Below are 18,257 nucleotides of genomic sequence, written 5' to 3' on the forward strand. Positions count from 1 at the left end.
GTGTCCCCAATATACAGGGTCCGCTCACAGCAGTCTTTATAATTAAACTGTAATCATCCTTAACCTCTTAGTAACATTAGCTAAAGTAGCGCTATCCTGTGTACTAGTACTTACTATCAAACTCCCGTAGCATGCAGGGCGGCCGGCAGAGTAACATCACTCACTCACGTCACACGCCTGCTCCGCCAGTTTGATAGTAAGTACTAGTACATGGGATAGCGCTACTTTGACTAAAGTTACCAAGAGGATAAGGATGATTACAGTTTAGATTTGAAGACTGCTGTGAGCGGCGGGGCCCGGTGTAAGAGTACAGTGACTGCACTGGGCCCCTCCGCGATACCAACAGCATTTGCCGGCCTCAAGCCGCTCCTCCCTCCCTGCTGATACATCGCCGCGGTGTGCAGCATTGCAGCCGGCAATGTTTCAGTGTTGTTAGCATAGTAAAAATGGCAGCATTTGCCCCATAAGACGCACTGCCATTTCCCCCCCACTTTTGGTGGAAAAAAAGAGTGTCTTTTGGGGCGAAAAATACGGTACATTCAGGGGCGTAGCTATGGGCTCATTGGCCCTGGTGCTAGAGTTCAGCTTGGGCACCCCCTTCCCTCAGTGCTTTGTGGCCCCCACCCCTGACATGCCAAATTCTTGGCCTAACCCCTTCCCTCCAGCCAGAGGGGTAACTTAAGCTTGACCAGCATGCACTTTCTATAATGTCAGTGTCTTTTTATGTGGCACAAGGGTCTTTGGGCCCCTTCAGGCTCCTAGGCCTGGTAGCTACCTCTGCACCCCCTATAGCTACGCCTCTGGGTACATTATATACAGTTTACACTTTTTTGTGGGCAAACGGTAAGGCCTTGTTCACGCTGGTCATGATTTCTGTCTCCTACTTCTTACAACACACTTTCCCCATTCTTCACCCTCATCATCTATAATTCACATTTACACTGTAGGGGAATGAGGTCTTATCTGCCAGTCGGCCATGTTGTCCTAATTTGCCATCCTACATCTCTACCTCAAAGAAGCATCTTGTCTGTAGCACTAGCTGTGAATTCTAATGTGTAGTGTCCATGGTAGAAAAAATATATATATTTGGTAATCAATTATAGGAAATGTCTTCTCACAGAAGTAGCCAAGTCTTAATACTGACCATTTGAAAAGCAAGATGCTCTTCAGACTGGTAATGGTGTCCCACTGATAGATTAATGTACTCAATTGATCCTTATAAAATAGGGTGTTGATATTTTTACCTAATATGCCTAATTTATGCAAGTGCTGGCGACAAAAGTTAGTATCGGTTTAGGTGTTTTATGACTAATATACTTTTTTAGAGGATTTGAACAAAGAAGAAAGTAAAATCAAAGGTTATACCAAGAGGTGTAGCTTCCCTTATGCATATTCATTTTTTGATGTCGTCGTACATATGAATAATAATGTTCTGATGTCATCATGTACATGAATAATAATGTATTGATAATGTCATGTATGAAAGCTATTGATGTGAGACTGCAATATTTTAAGCTATGTTAATGATATGCCTTTGTTATCCTGGGCATAAAAATCCACTGTTTGAGAAAAACTCCACCATTCCAGATCATTCAATCCTACCTTTCGACCATACCATTCTACCATTTCATACCAGACCATTCTACTCTTAGCTTTCCGATTTCTACCTGTCTTTTTAACCTACCCTATAACTTGCTCTGCCATTTGTCTCCAATAAACAGGTAAGTTCCTTACCAAGATGAATGGTCTCAAGAGTACTTCAGCTGTGGGTGGAGTCCAACATACACACTGCTTGAATCAGTGATAAGACTGCTGTAATCACATGACTTTATTAAATAGCAAGTTCCTGCTACAGACACTTTAACAGGTCGTCATTCCTTGTTTGGTTAAAGGTTCTCAATTTAATTTTAGCTCTATCAATTCCAACAGACATCAACTGGGAGAAAGTAAAGGACTGCAGTAATTCAAGTCTCCTCCTACTCTCTCCTATATAGAAATAATTAGACTGCACAGCCTATAACAGAATGAAGTTAAATAGCATAGAGCACACATGTATTAGATTTAGATTAGACATCTGCATTACACACTAATGTGCATATGCCTGGATGTTTTTAAATGCATCACTGGGGGTACGCTTAAACTCACTTATTTTTAATTTTTTTGGGGGTGGCAAGGTTTTACCTTGAGATTTGGACTGTTGAGTTTTTATACTAATCCATAAATCACCTATCCACATGATAGTTTGATCACTGGGGGGCCCATCGGCAGCACTGAAGAAAACTTAGAATAGAGAGGGGAGCCCTACGGACAGCATTGAGGACAACTTAGAATGGAAAGGAAGATGACTATGCAAGTGACTGCTCCATTAAATGTCTACTGATGGAGACAGCTACAGCGAGGAACAGAAGTATTTGAACACCCTGCAATTTTGAAGGTTCTCCCACTTAGAAATCATGGAGGGGTCTGAAATTCACATCGTAGGTGCATTCCCACTCTGAGAGACAGAAAAAATAATAATAATAATCAGGAAATCACATTGTATGATTTTTAAAGAATATATTTGTCTTGCACTGCTGAACATAAGTATTTGAACACCTGAGAAAATCGGTGTTAATATTTGGTACAGAAGCCTTTGTTTACAGAGGTCAAACATTTCCTGTAGTTCTTGACCAGGTTTGCACACACTGCAACAGGGATTTTGGTCCACTTCTCCACACAGATCTCCTCTAGATCTGTCAGGTTTCAGGGATGTCGCTGAGCAACATGGAGCTTCAGCTCCCTCCAAAGATGTTCTATTGGATTTAGGTCTGGAGACTGGCTAGGCCATTCCAGAACCTTGATATGCTTCTTACGGAGCCACTCCTTGGTTATCCTGGCTGTGTTGTCATGTTGGAAGACCCAGCCACGACCCATCTTTATTGCTCTGACTGAGGGAAGGAGGTTGTTGCTCAAAATCTCACAACAAATGGCCCCATTCATCCTCTCCTTAATACAGTGCAGTCAACCTGTCCCCTTCGCAGAAAAGCACCCCCAAAGCATGATGTTACCACACCCATGCTTCACAGTAGGGATGGTGTTCACAGTAGGGATGCAACTCATCCTTCTTTTTCCTCCAAACACGACGAGTGAAGTTTAGACCAAAAAGTTCAACTTTGGTCTCATCTGACCACATGACTTTCTCCCATGTCTCCTCTGGATCATCCAGATGGTCATTGGAAAACTTCAGACAGGACTGGACATGGGATGACTTGAGCAAGGGAACCTTCTGTGCAATGCATGATTTGAAACCATGACGGCGTAGTGTTCTACCGACAGTGACCTTTGAAACTGTGGTCCCAGCTCTCTTTATGTCATTGACCAGCTCCTCCCTTGTAGTTCTGGGCTGATTCCTCACCTTTCTTATCATCAGTGATACCCCACGAGGTGAGATCTTGCATTGAGCCCCATTCCGAGGGAGACTGACAGTTGTCTTTAGCCTCTTCCATTTTCTAACAATTGCTCCAACAGTTTTTTCAATTTTCACCAAGCTGCTTGGCAATTGCCCCGTAGCCCTTTCCAGCCTTGTGGAGCTGCACAATTTTGTCTCTGGTGTCTTTTGACATCTCTTTGGTCTTGCCCATGGTAGTAGTTGGCATCTGACTGACCGTGGGGTGGACAGGTGTCTTTAAAGAGCTCAGACAGGTGCTACTAATTTAGATTAATGAGTGGAGTAGAGGTGGACTTTTTAAAGGCACAGTAACAGGTCTTTTGAAAGGCAGAATTCTTGCTGTTTCTCGGGTGTTCAAATACTTATGTTCAGCAGTGCAAGACAAATAAATTCTTTAAAAATCATACAATGTGATTTCCTGAATTTTTTTTTTTTAATTCTGTCTCTGAGAGTGGGAATGAACCTACAATGTGAATTTCAAACCCCTCCATGATTTCTAAGTGGGAGAACTTGCAATATCGCAGGGTGTTCAAATGCTTGTGTTCCTCACTGTATATACAGCGCTCAGCTACTTCGAGAGGAAAGGCATATGCTTGACCTCCACTCCATTCAAAGGTTGAATAGTGAAAGCCTTGAAAATCCAGTACTTCTTAAGTTTTATTATCCTGCATAAGAATTTACAGTTTGAAAATTGATTGTTGTTGGACGGCACTATTGTGAGAAAGCTATTACAAAGCCAGTCGAGTTTTGCCTTTTTTGACAACTTTTCTGCTGTCTCCTATTGACTTTGGGTTGACACCGAGGGTGTTCCCTTGGAATTGACCCATCTCATTTTAACACCTGGCTTTACTAAACTGGTATTCTGTTACATATTCCAGTTTTCTGGGAAAAGATGTAGGTCTTTCTTTGGTGTAAACATTTAGAATAAACTTGGCCTACATTGTGAGAGAATTTCATGTTACTGCTCAGTACACTTGTGAGAACTAATGGGCAGAAAGTATGTTTTCAAAGTTTTAATAGACACATAGACTTCATGGATATGCGGACACCCATGTACATAGCATTTGTGGTTTCTGTTTTATATTCCATACTACAAACATTTGTGGTTTGGATAAAAATTAACCAGAAATTATGAACCTTTTGTTTATGACCAGCTTCACGTGTATTTGCTAACACATTCTATATTTGTATAGGGAAAGCTAACTTCCATTCTGCAGACACAGACTTATTATTGGCTATAATTTAGAGCTGAACATCTTAAAGGGGTTATTCTGTGACACAAGTTCCTAAAATAAATCCAAAAAGGATATTACTTTTCGCACAAATAATACTTATTACACAGTCTTAAAACATAACATTTATTGCACTAATCATAAAATGTACCAATATATCTCATTATAAACCCCCAATTCCATATAAATCTTTGTCAAAAGTGCTAAAAACAAAATAACCGAAAGCTCCAAATAAGAATTTAAACCGGAATGAGTTTATTACCCTCTGTAACCGTGGCTGCTGTGTGCCGCTGTTCCCCTGCTTACTGCCGCGGTCTCGGCACCGTGTTCAGCAGTGATCTGCTGCCAGTGCTTCCCCATTCACCGCTGCAGTCCTGGACTCTGTCCGTGTAGGTACTACGTGCACTACCTCCTCTAAGGGCGTTGTCTAAGTGAACCCCTCAATCTTTATAGTACCCCTGATGGTGGGGATAGACTTTCCTGAGGGGAACACCAAGTCGCTACCTTTTGAGGAGGATTGGCACAGGAGGCAGCTGGTCAAGGCGGACCAGGAGGTACCTGAGCAAGGTACCAGAGGTACAGAAGTAGTCACCAAGCTGAGTCGTAACCAGGAGCAACAGTGCAGAACCAAAGAATGAGGCAGAATACCTACACGGACAGAGCCCAGGACTGCAGCGGTGAATGGGGAAGCACTGGCAGCAGATCACTGCTGAACACGGTGCCCGAGACCGCGGCAGTAAGCAGGGGAAGAGCGGCACACAGCAGCCACGGTTACAGAGGGTAATAAACTCATTCCGGTTTAAATTCTTATTTGGAGCTTTCGGTTATTTTGTTTTTAGCACTTTTGACAAAGATTTACAGTCAGGTCCATAAATATTGGGACATCAACACATTTGTAACATTTTTGGCTCTATACACCACCACAATAGATTTGAAATGAAACGAACAAGATGTTCTTTAACTGCAGACTGTCAGCTTTAATTTGAGGGTATTTACATCCAAATCAGGTGAACGGTGTAGGAATTACAACAGTTTGCATATGTGCCTCCCACTTGTTAAGGGCCCAAAAGTAACGGGACAATTGGCTTCTCAGCTGTTCCATGGCCAGGTGTGTGTTATTCCCTCATTATCCCAATTACAATGAGCAGATAAAAGGTCCAGAGTTAATTTCAGGTGTGCTATTTGCATTTGGAATCTGTTGCTGTCAACTCTCAAGATGAGATACAAAGAGCTGTCACTACTAGTGAAGCAAGCCATCATTAGGCTGAAAAAACAAAACAAACCCATCAGAGAGATAGCAAAAACATTAGGCGCGGCCAAAACAACTGTTTGGAACATTCATAAAACAAGGAATGCACCGGTGAGCTCAGCAACACCAAAAGACCCGGAAGACCACGGAAAACAACTGTGGTGGATGACCGAAGAATTATTTTCCTGGTGAAGAAAACACCCTTCACAACAGTTGGCCAGATCAAGAACACTCTCCAGGAGGTAGGTGTATGTGTGTCAAAATCAACAATCAAGAGAAGACTTCACCAGAGTGAATACAGAGGGTTCACCACAAGATGTAAACCATTGGTGAGCCTCAAAAACAGGAAGGTCAGATTAGAGTTTTCCAAACGACATCTAGAAAAGCCTTCACAGTTCTGGAACAACATCCTATGGACAGATGAGACCAAGATCAACTTGTACCAGAGTGATGGGAAGAGAAGAGTATGGAGAAGGAAAGGAACTGCTCATGAACCTAAGCATACAACCTCATCAGTGAAGCATGGTCGTGGTAGTGTCATGGCGTGGGCATGTATGGCTGTCAATGGAACTGGTTCTCTTGTATCTATTGATGATGTGACTGCGGACAAAAGCAGCAGGGTGAATTCTGAAGTGTTTCGGGCAATATTATCTGCTCATATTCAGCCAAATTCTTCAAAACTCATTGGATGGCGCTTCACAGTGCAGATGGACAATGACCCAAAGCATACTGCAAAAGCAACCAAAGAGTTTTTTAAGGAAAAGAAGTGGAGTGTTATGCAATGGCCAAGTCAATCACCTGACCTGAATCCGATTGAGCATGCATTTCACTTGCTGAAGACAAAACTGAAGGGAAAATGCCCCAAGAACAAGCAGGAACTGAAGACAGTTGCAGTAGAGGCCTGGCAGAGCATCACCAGGGATGAAACCCAGCGTCTGGTGATGTCTATGCGTTCCAGACTTCAGGCTGTAATTGACTGCAAAGGATTTGCAACCAAGTATTAAAAAGTGAAAGCTTGATTTATGATTATTATTCTGTCCCATTACTTTTGGTTCCTTAACAAGTGGGAGGCACATATGCAAACTGTTGTAATTCCTACACCGTTCACCTGATTTGGATGTAAATACCCTCAAATTAAAGCTGACAGTCTGCAGCTAAAGTACACCTTGTTCATTTAATTTCAAATCCATTGTGGTGGTGTATAGAGCCAAAAATGTTAGAATTGTGTCGATGTCCCAATATTTATGGACCTGACTGTATATGTAATTGGGGGTTTATAATGAGATATATTGGTACATTTTATGATTAGTGCAATAAATGTTATGTAGTTCCAGGATCTGCTCCACAGTTTCTTTTCAGCCCTGGCCACAGTATGCTTGCTGCTTGTTCCCTGCAGCACTTCCTTAAGGGCCGGCGTGCGTCACTTCCTGTGCTTTATGGGTTAGATCATGTGACCTCGCTGACCAATCCTAGCCCTCCTGCACATATATAAGTGGCTCAGCCCCCTTCCCAGATGACTCAGTGTCAAGGTCCTTCTGTCCTGCTAAGGTTGCTGTTATCTCTGCTTGTGTTCTTGTGTACCTGACTCGTGCTTGTGTTTCTGGACTCCGCTACCTGTTTGATCCCTGCCTGCTTGCCTTGACTCGCCTGTTGCCAATCTGGATTGCCTGACCTGTACCTGTGCCACCTGCCCAGACCTATTGCTTGTTTGACTTCACCTCTGCCTCATTCTTTGGTTCTGCACTGTTGCTCCTGGTTACGACTCAGCTTGGTGACTACTTCTGTACCTCTGGTACCTTGCTCAGGTACCTCCTGGTCCGCCTTGACCAGCTGCCTCCTGTGCCAATCCTCCTCAAAAGGTAGCGACCTGGTGTTCCCCTCAGGAAAGTCTATCCCCACCATCAGGGGTACTATAAAGATTGAGGGGTTCACTTAGACAACGCCCTTAGAGGAGGTAGTACACGTGGCACAGTGGGTTCACTCCCGCTGGTTTGTGACACCCTCCCACTAAAATTCAGTGGTATTTTTCTTCATAAATCAGGGAGCAGTGGGCATCTTGGGTCTGTAACCCTATGCAGGAACCTGTCCCTATTTTATCCCTAATGCACTCTGTCCTCTCAACATATTTATTTCACGGATTTGTCCAGATTTAATCAGGGGATTGGGTTTATAAGTGCCTGGGTAATTGCTTAAAGAAGGGCCAGTATCCAATAATGGAACTTATGCAGCATTAAAGGGGTTGTCCGGTTTCAGTAAGAAATCATTCAACATTGGGCAATAGCCTTTAAATAATGAATAGAGCAGCATATACTTTCAACATCCAGCACCGCTTCTCCCAGCCAGGCTCTGTTTACCCAGCTGTGACATCATGTCAACACCACATGACAACGGCAGCCAATCACCAGCTTCAGCGGTACAGTGAAGAGTCCAGTGATTGGCTGTAACAGTTACATGTTTTAAACAATGTCACAGCTGCAGCACTAGGGGTGAGCAAATCGATTTGTTCCAAAGCTTATTGCTGTACGGAGACCTGTCTCAGTACAGCATTAAAATGTATGTGCTTCAGCGAAGGGAAAATTTGTTAAGTCTGAAGTCGCGTGAGACTTTGGTGAATAACATTGGGCTTTGATGACTTTTTAAAGCAGGAATCTGAAGTCGGCTTCGCTACCAGTTGGTACCTCAGTACCACAGCAGACTTTGGATTCTTGTTTTAAAATGTTTTTAAAGTCGTACAGGTCTCCATACAGCATTAAAATGAAGTTGGAATGAATTGACTTCAGATCTTGGATCGGAAGCTTGATTCGCTTACCCCTAATGTATACAATTGTGGTATATATGGTCTTTACCTAGGTTAATATATTACCATATTTTTCGCCCCATAAGACGCATTTTTATTCCCCCAAAAGTGGGGGCGCCCATTAATACCGGATGATTGGGAAGCGGTGAAGGCTCTGTACTCCCCGCTTCCTGGTCCTCGGCTGTCGGCTGTGCTGTGGCTGGGCACAGCGTAAGGGCGCTCTGTGACTTCACGCTGTGCACATCAGACCACAACACAGCCGACAGAGGAGGAAGAAGAAGAGCACTGGAGCAGAGGCGTCCGGAGCAGGAGAGATAAATGTTTTATTTTATTTTATAAAACATGAGGCAATATCGGGCTGCTGGGGGCTGATCTGAGGCAATATGGGGCTGCTGGGGGCTGATCTGAGGCAATGGGGGCTGCTGGGGGCTAACATGAGAGGCAATGGGGGCTAATATGAGAGGCAATGGGGGCTACTGGGGGCTGATATGAGGCAATGGGGGCTGCTTGTGGCTAATATGAGAGGCAATGGGGCTGCTGGGGGCTGATATGAGGCAATAGGGCTGATATGAGAGGCAATGGGGTCTTCTGGGGGCTGATATGAGGCAATGGGGGCTGATGAGAGGCATGGGGCTCTTATCTGAGTTCACTTCTCATTGGGGTCTGAGATGAGGTCTTGTTGGGGGTCTTATTAACATTGGGGGTCTGACTCGGGCTGTTAGCTGAGGTCTGATTAACATTGGGGGTCTGTTTGGTGGTCTGACCTGAGGTCTAGTGAAAAATATTTTTTCTTATTGTCTTCCTCTAAAACCTAGGTGCGTCTTATGGGCCGCTGTGTCTTATAGGGTGGAAAATATGGTAATTCTACATCGACTTTATGTGTAAACTTATCCTTGGATGTCGGTTTTAGATGCATGTTTGTTCTGAAGCTTTTTTTTTAAATTCTTCTTTGTCCCAAAGGAAGGTAGACATAATTGTCAACAGTCTGTCAAGAAAACTGCAGTTGTCTGCTGTCAGGAAATATATGGGTTTGGGGGGCACTTATTTCTCAAGGAGTGAGATTTTTTGTTTTTTTATACATTTCCAGCTTAAAACCCGATTTTTGATTTTTCCAAATAGTGCACATTCCCAAGACCTTATGTGTTTTGCGGTCCCCAAATTGCACGGATACCGGCTATGTGCATTCCGCTTTTTGAGTAACAGAGGTGCAGGCCCCAAATAGAACAGTCCTATCCTTGTCTATAATGCAGACAATAATTGGACATGTTCTATTTGTTTGCGGAACGACCATACAGACATGGAATGCACACGGAGTCATTTCCATTTTTTGCGACCCCATTGAAGTGAATGGTTCCACATATGGGCAGCAAAAAAACTTAATGGACACGGGGGAAAAAAAAGTTTGTGTGCTTAACCCCTATGGTGATTTTAGGAACATGTGTAAATATAACTTTAGGCCTAAGTTGTAAGTATGAACTCTGTACATTATGTTGTCCCCGCCTGGCCCTGTCAATCAAAGTAAAGAGAATGCGGCAGTTTCAGAGAGAGCTGGCCTCTAGGAGTAACTGCAATGCCCCGATGCTCTTAGAGGTTGATTTTCACATATTAAAACTTCATTTATTCAGTAATGTGGGCACATATGAACATGGGACCAGCACAGATAGTGTACCTTCAGCTGCCAAGAGCACATGCAAAATGACAGTTTCATAGGTACAAATCTGCTGACAGATGCCCTTTAAGCTTTTATTTTTGGGAGGTGTGGTGCATATAACTTTCTGCTTGAAACACACTTTTACCCACTAATATAAACGTTTGTGCAATTTTTATGAAAAATGACATTTTGATATACAATTGCATGAAGGCTACATGTATAAAGTGCTTAGTGGCATTTTAACAATGCGCCAGTGTCTACTTTAAAAAAAATATATGGGTATGGGGGTTAGTATGATTTTTTTTTTTTATTTCATAATTTAGGTTTTATTTGTACATGTCAAAACTGTGAAAACTGCCCTAGGTGCAAAATGTCTTAACATCCTGGTGACGAAAGAAATAATATAGGCACAGTGCCTTGATAAAGTATTCATACCCCTTGAATTTATCCACATTTGTTCACATTACATCCACAAAGTTAAATGTATTTCTATTACTGAAATTTTATGTGATAGACCAACACAAAGTAGCAAGTATGTGTAAAGTGAAAAGAAAATTATACATGGTTAATAAATAAAAATATGAAAAGGGTGGCGTGCATTTGCATTCAGACCCCCTGAGTTAGTACTTTGTAGGACCACCTTTCGCTGCAATTACAGCTACAAGTCTTTTGGGGTATGTCTCTACTAGCTTTGCACATCTAGAGGCTGGATTTTTTGCCCATTCTTCTTTGCAAAATGGCTGAATTTCAGGCAGATTGGATGGAGAGCGTTTGTGAACATAAACCCTTGTTGGAGAAGCTAAACTAATAAGTAATTAGAGTATTTTCCATCATTTAAATTAAAAAACAAACCAACCACAATTAAATGTAATAAATTAGAAAAAAAATTTAGAATGTAATATTGCTATGATTTTTTCAAGATAAGAGAATTGCAATGACAGATATCACCTCTGTACAAATAACACACAATCCACTACAAATCACAATAGGTGATATCACAGCGTGACTCTCTTGGCCTCTGCACAGTTCATAGAGAATTCCTAGAAAAATCTTCCACATAAGTCAATGGGGTGCCCTCCTGTAGGTTGTGTCTATGGCCCATGTGGCTGCTCTCAAAGGACAAAAAGTCTTGACATATTTTTGGCCTAGTGTCCAGTGCAAAAACTACAGGATTTTAGGATTTCTTAGGAACATGGTTAAAAGTAAAAAAAAAATCAAAATCACCAAAAATTAAAAACAAAACAAATATGTTTAGCATAAAAACCTGATATAAGAAATAGATTTTTTCTGCTAACACATTCCTTTCAAATGGGTTATCTCATCAAGAAAATATTTTTCGTGATTAGCTGATCACTGTGGGCACGTCCACTTAAACATGTCATACACTATCGCCAGGGATGATATGGCTTGTCATAGACAGGCCAAATCATCCACAGCAAAAGCTGCTCTTTCCATGCTGAGAAATGGTGTCCCAAGCCCTAAACCCCCTCATCGTTCCCATATGCCCAGTGAGGCATTTTAAAAGAGGTTTTCTTACTGAAACAACCCCTTTAAACATGCTGGATAGCGGGAGTATTGTGGTGATTACTTGAAACCCACTAAGCTTATTATATAGCATATTCTGTTATTAATTAAACATATTGGGTCAATGACAATGAAAAACTAGAAACTTCATTTTGAATTTTAAATACCTTCACACGATCTCCCATCAGCAGTGGTAGTAAACCCTTGGTCACAGATACAGTGGAATGAACCAGCATTGTTGAAGCATTTTCCATTTGGAGAGCAAAGTGTTGGATTTTCACACTCATTGATATCTGCAAAGGGTCAAACAGTAATATTAAGTTCATAACCCTGTATGAAGGACAAGCCATAAAAGCTAGTAAACACCAGTGACTTCATGACCTTGATAAATCAGCGTTCAAAAAGGACCTTTTGACTCCATAAGCCATTTTCCTAATGTCACAGGCAAGAACAAGTCCAAAACTTACAATGAAATAATTCCTTGTGCCGTAAATTCTATGACCTCTATGAGTATGATAATGATAGGGATTTAACTGGTACAAGGCATTATGGGTGAAAAATGCATGAAGGAGGCCAAGATTGTTGGTGGTCATTTGGTATATTGTTTTTTAACACGTATCAAAAATGGTTTGATTTGGGCATGCCCATAAGTGAGCGCGGAAAACTGTACATACTCCATGAAATAAATCCCACACTCATACCGAATGTCTATCTTCAGCAGCATGTGAATCTCTACAGTATGTAAATGTAACCAACATTTTGTAGAGCAAGCCACTTAACATTGGTGGCAGCCTTTTTTAATACAAACTACTGTGTCTCCATGGTAACAGACTACAAACAACCCTTGTGTAGTCTGATTCTACAGTCATACTCCTCTCCATCTGTCCCCTACCTCTTGCTTTAATACATTCAGTATGTTAGCATATAATAGTAAACAAATGGAAAGGAATATAATGAACATAAAATAGGAATAGACAAGGCTTTTTTGCAATGTGTAACCATGGAGACATATGCGTCAACATAGTAGCAATACACCCAAAACGGTAGATTAAAAAAAAAATTAAAGACTATTAGCAATAGTGCTCAGTTTTTTTTATTTTTTATTTTAGATGTAGTGCAGAAATACAAAAATGGCTCAAAAAGCAAACATACCCTGTAAAAATGTTTGATATGTTCAATATTATATAAAGATTATGGGATTATAAAGATCCATTTCATTTCTAGGCAATATTCTTTCAAATATCAGTCAATTTGACTCTTGGAAGGTTATTTAATTGTCCGTTGTACTTTCAGAAATATTGCTGTGTTATGTCTTTTTCAGCTTGGCTTGCGCAATGTAAACTTATCCTAATATTAATTTAATTCCTCTGCGCAAAGCTGCAAGATTTGTGTTTTCCATAGCTTTACTATACCTTGACACCTTCTTCCATCTATGAGCAAGAAGCCATCTGGACAAGCGCATGTATAAGACCCATCCGTATTGCTACAGCTTCCTCCTCCCTGGCAGGCTTCATCCAGCTCCTGGCATTCATCTATGTCTGCAATCAAAATTTTGGCAAACAGATCAATTATTTCATGATCGGGTGGCCCATTATTTTGAAACCACATTACTCTCTAGCTTGATGGAATAGAATTACTCTCTTGAATCTCAATGAACAGAACGCAGAAACGTTGACTTTAGTAAATTGTGCAATTCTGTATGACTATTTCTAGTATTCTTCTGAGTATTCATGATGCACAGTTTAGCTTGGCTCTAGACAGAACTCCAGACTTAAAATATGTGAACAGTCCCTGGTAGGAGCTGCCATGTAAATGTAATTATAATTTCTGAAATGGAAAACACATTCTCCATCAATACAGGCAGGATAGGTTGGATATTTATACCTTCTTGATCAGCTACAGAAAAATTGCAATTAGAAGAGTGAAACGTTGAATCACTGGTCTAGTGTTTAATTTCTAGGAACACTTTCACTATATAAAAGGCAAAAACTTCCTCATTTTGACTTCTTCTCAAATATTTAATACTCATTTAGTTCAAAACAAGTATATGAAGATATAAGTCACCTCTCATACACTGTCAACATTAAAAACATTTCAAAAGAATGTCTAATATTGCATACAATTTATTCCCATAACTTTTTTAGTGTTTAGATGTCCACTGGCATTAATGTCCAGATAAAATGCTAAGCTTTGGAATGGCACATATTTCTTTTTTATTTCAAAATATTCTGGTGGGCAGACGGCACTTTCTCACGGTAATAACAAAGAATCACCTACGCAGAATTGCATAGCGTTCACATAAAATCCAGGGAACCGGTAAACTCTGGGCTGTTAATTCATTATTTTTATTTTCTCTGCTTTTTTCAGTTTTATTTATTATTAAAAGGTGTCGGGGAAGAAATAGTTACATATAGTTACGAAGGTTGAAAAAAAACACATGGGTCCATCAAGCTCAACCTTTCTCAGATATATAATACAACATTAGTTGTTAGGTTAATTATAATGATCAATGTAATTTACTATTAGATAAGCATCTTACCCCTTTTCAACTGCTGACATAGTATCTACAACAAAACACAAGTAGAGTGTAGAGATGGGTGGCACTGCCGTGTGTCTATCCGTTACGCATCGATCCCCTCTAACCCTCTGTCTATATTCAAACAGTATACGTGGTGCTTAGCCAATGTCCAAAGTGCTAACAATAGTTGTATATAGAAGAAAAAGGAGGCGACACTCACCACTGTAGAATATACGCTCCTTTATTCTTCCACATATTAAAACATCGGGGCTGAAGCAACATGAACAGTTTCACAGCAAGTGAAGCGGCGATGGGTCAGTGGCCAGAGGAAGCGCAAACTTGCTGTGAAACTGTGCATGTTACTTCAGCCCCGATGTTTTAATATGTGGAAGAATAAAGGAAGGTATATTCTACAGTGGTGAGTGCCGCCTTCTTTTACTTCTATATACAACTATAGTATCTACTACTTCTATTTAAAGGGCATCTGTCAACAAATTTGTACCTATGAAACTGGTTGACCTGTTGCATGTGCACTTGGCAGCTGAAGGCACCTGTGTTGGTCCCGTGTTCATATGTGCCCGCATCGCTGAAAAAAAATGATGCAAATGGTCCTCTAGGAGCAACGGGGACGTTACCTTTTATATCTACAGGTGTGGTCTAGTTAAACTTTGGTTCTTGTCACAAGAAGACGTAAAAGTGCTTTGCACTATTAAAAGGCTTTCAGAGGCTACTTTTGAGTAATGTACTTCTTGGCAAGAGATTGCTGACTACTAGACATGCCTCTGCAATGCACTCAAAGACATTTTGCCCCATTGACAGATTTTGAGAGGGGGTGCATCATTGAACTGAGAGAAGCAGGATGGTTGTTTTGATGAACTGCTCACCATCTAGGCCAGTGATGCCCAACCTGTGGCCCTCCAGCTGTTGTAAAACTACAACTCCCACCATGCCCTGTTGTTGGCTGACAGATTGAGACTGTCCAGGCATGCTGGGAGTTGTAGTTTTGCAACAGCTGGAGGGCCGCAGGTTGGGCATCCCTGATCTAGGCCATTTTGACATTGCCGTTAGTAGGTGTTGGGAGCAGTGGTTATGTGAGGGCACACACAGCAAACAGGCTCCACCAGACCACCAGTACAGAGGACTGTTCCGCTTACAAGCACATGCAGCTTCCACAGTTTTGTTGTCCACCATCCAGGCACAGATAGCACCTTCAGTATACACCCGTCTCTGCCCAGACCATTTCCAAGTGATCAGCAGTAGCAAATCTTGTGTCATGGCGCCCATTACACGTCCTGCCATTGACACGGTAGCCATTGACAGCCAGCAACCATCACCTTTGTTTGCAGTTGTCTCAAAATTGAGAAACTTAGACTGCTATGGACTGGTGCCATATCATCTTTAGTCATGAATCCAGGCTCTGTTTGGGATCCAATGACTGTCCGAGTATGGAAGCCTTATGGTAAACGCTTCAATCATGCCTTTTCTGTGGAGCGACACACTCCCCCAAACTGCTGGTGTGATGATCTGGCTCAATTTTCAAACGGATCCGTCCCCCATTGACTTTCAATGTAAAGTCAAAACAGATCCGTTTGCATTATCATGAACAAAAAAAATAAAATAATTATTATTATTTATTTTTTTTGTTCATGGTAATGCAAACGGATCCGTTCTGAACGGATCTAAGCGTTTGCATTATAGGTGCGGATCCGTCTGTGAAGATACCAGACGGATCGGCACCTAACGCAGGTGTGAAAGTAGCCTAAAGCTGCAATCCCAGATACCGGGAGTAGGTCCGTTCTCCCTATAAAATCTGAACAATACACATAAAGTATGGGTCCGCACTAAATGTCTCTTAGGTAGAGGATTGTTCACAAGCAGTTACTTTTCCAGAGGCCGGTCCTTTTAAATCCCTGGCTTCCGACCTCTTCAGTCACTGAACCAACCGACAACAGAAACCTTTTTCTGCACTTTATCTGTTTCCTTTTTTGAAGGGACAAAAAAAAGGTTTATGTTGCCAGTTGGTTCAGTGACTGAAGAGGTCGGAAGCCAGGGATTAAAAAGGAACGGCCTCTGGAAAAGTAACTGCTTGGGAACAATCCTCTACCTAAGAGACATTTAGCACGGACCCATACTTTTTTATGTGTATCGTTCTGATATTGTATCCAGGCTAGAGGAACCCACCAGGGTACTAGAGCCTTCTTTCAATCGGACAGTTATCCTGTTGAACTTGTCCTTTTGCTCTAATATCGCAATCACTTACATATATCATCATTACATTCACACGTAGAACGTTTCATTCCATTCCAACAACTTCTGCATTGTATTTTGTCTATGAGTGTACCAAAAGCACCATACATATGAAACCTCTTCATCACAATGATATTGCAGGTATCAATGCAACAGCGAGAACATAATGTTCAAATTCCCTATTTTGTGTAAAAAATAGGACAATGCATGTTAGCATAAGAGCATGGTTAACATGCCAAAAATATTATGCACCAATTTCATAAATCCGGTGCAAATTACTTTAAATTCCGGCACGTTATATGTAAGGAAAACTATTGCATCCTATATTTTTCTGTAAAGGTGGTGCAAAAAATAAGTCACATGCATTTTTGCTGGATCATTTATATTATCTATGTTCAGTAACTCAATTCTCTGCAGGAAATTTCTTTGCCCATCCTGCATGGAAGACATCCTTATAGTGAGTGTGTAGAAATATATGGTAGAACAGTAGTAATGCTGATTTTAGCCTTTGGTAAGAAAAATACATATAAAATATATAGCGTCTGATGGAATCACAGATTAATATTTGATATAATTTCTAAGCTGTTTATATTCTATGTAGAACAGTTCTTAGTTACTTGCAATGTTGCCCTCAAATCCACAAAATGGCCATTAGAAAGCAATAAGACAGCAGACGGCACACTGGATTCAATCAGCATTGAGATTTTAGAGCGTGCCTCATAAAAGGATTCTGTTATGATGTTTGCTCTACATAATTCATCTGTCATTGCAGAAAACACATGGGAAATGAGTAGGAGCGTACCATCAATGCCCCCCAAGCAGCTGTTTATAATACGCTTTCTGTCTGTTTTCATTAGACATCATATGTACAATGGTGAAACTCTGTGTAATGTAAACTAATTGTTGGGAGACATTGCAGCCTTTTGTGTTTCTTTTCATTCATTTGTTAATGTAAACCTACCATATGTTTTAAGATTTTCAAAGCGTTCCCAACAAAAGTGGGATATTTCAGAAAACTAGTATATATGTGGTTCACTGAACTGTACTATACAAAATGATTTTTAACCCCTTAGTAACTGCTGATAGGCTGCCTTTTATGGCTCTAAATGGCCAAATCAGCAGAAGGGCTGATTTGAGTAGATTAACCCCTTAGATTCCACAGTCAATAGCAATCGCGGCATGTAAGTGTTTTAGAGGGAGGGATCTTCCTTTGTCTCCCATCAACACCCTGCAGATGAGATTGTGTGGCAGCCTGGGGCCTAATGAAGACCCTAGGCCTTTCCTGCAGTGTATTTCTAGCAGGCTGTGTCTATCTGGCACAGACTGTTGGTGTCTGTCAGTATAGCACTGAAAGTATAATATATTGTATTGCATAAGTACCAGTGTATTATCAAAGAGTTGAAAGGATCATCTGTGGGGTTTAAAAAAAGTAAAAAAGTTTTATTAAATAAATTTAAAAAATCTCCAAGTTAAAAAATACACCCTTTTCCCACTTGAAAAGTTGCAAAAATATCCCCCCACACACACACCTGTTCTCCCTGCATTTATTGAAGGCCATTTGGCACCAGGAGAGGTAAAATACAGAGTGGGCTCAGCATGCATGTGGAACCTG

At 41.1% G+C, this 18,257-nt stretch overlaps 1 protein-coding gene across 3 annotated transcripts in view; it reads right to left on the minus strand.

The window, feature by feature from the left end:
* Positions 1 to 18,257, minus strand: part of LTBP1 (latent transforming growth factor beta binding protein 1) — a 382,180-nt gene that overhangs the window by 52,849 nt on the left and 311,074 nt on the right. For all 3 annotated transcript variants that reach the window (XM_040429549.1, XM_040429548.1, XM_040429550.1), the window contains 2 exons: positions 13,293 to 13,418; positions 12,048 to 12,173 (listed from right to left, as the gene is read on the minus strand). In XM_040429549.1, coding sequence (XP_040285483.1) covers positions 12,048 to 12,173; positions 13,293 to 13,418 — 252 coding nt within the window. The remainder of the gene's footprint in view (positions 1 to 12,047; positions 12,174 to 13,292; positions 13,419 to 18,257) is intronic.

The sequence above is a fragment of the Bufo bufo genome, chromosome 4 (genome assembly GCF_905171765.1).
Source record: "Bufo bufo chromosome 4, aBufBuf1.1, whole genome shotgun sequence".
Lineage (NCBI taxonomy): Eukaryota > Metazoa > Chordata > Amphibia > Anura > Bufonidae > Bufo > Bufo bufo.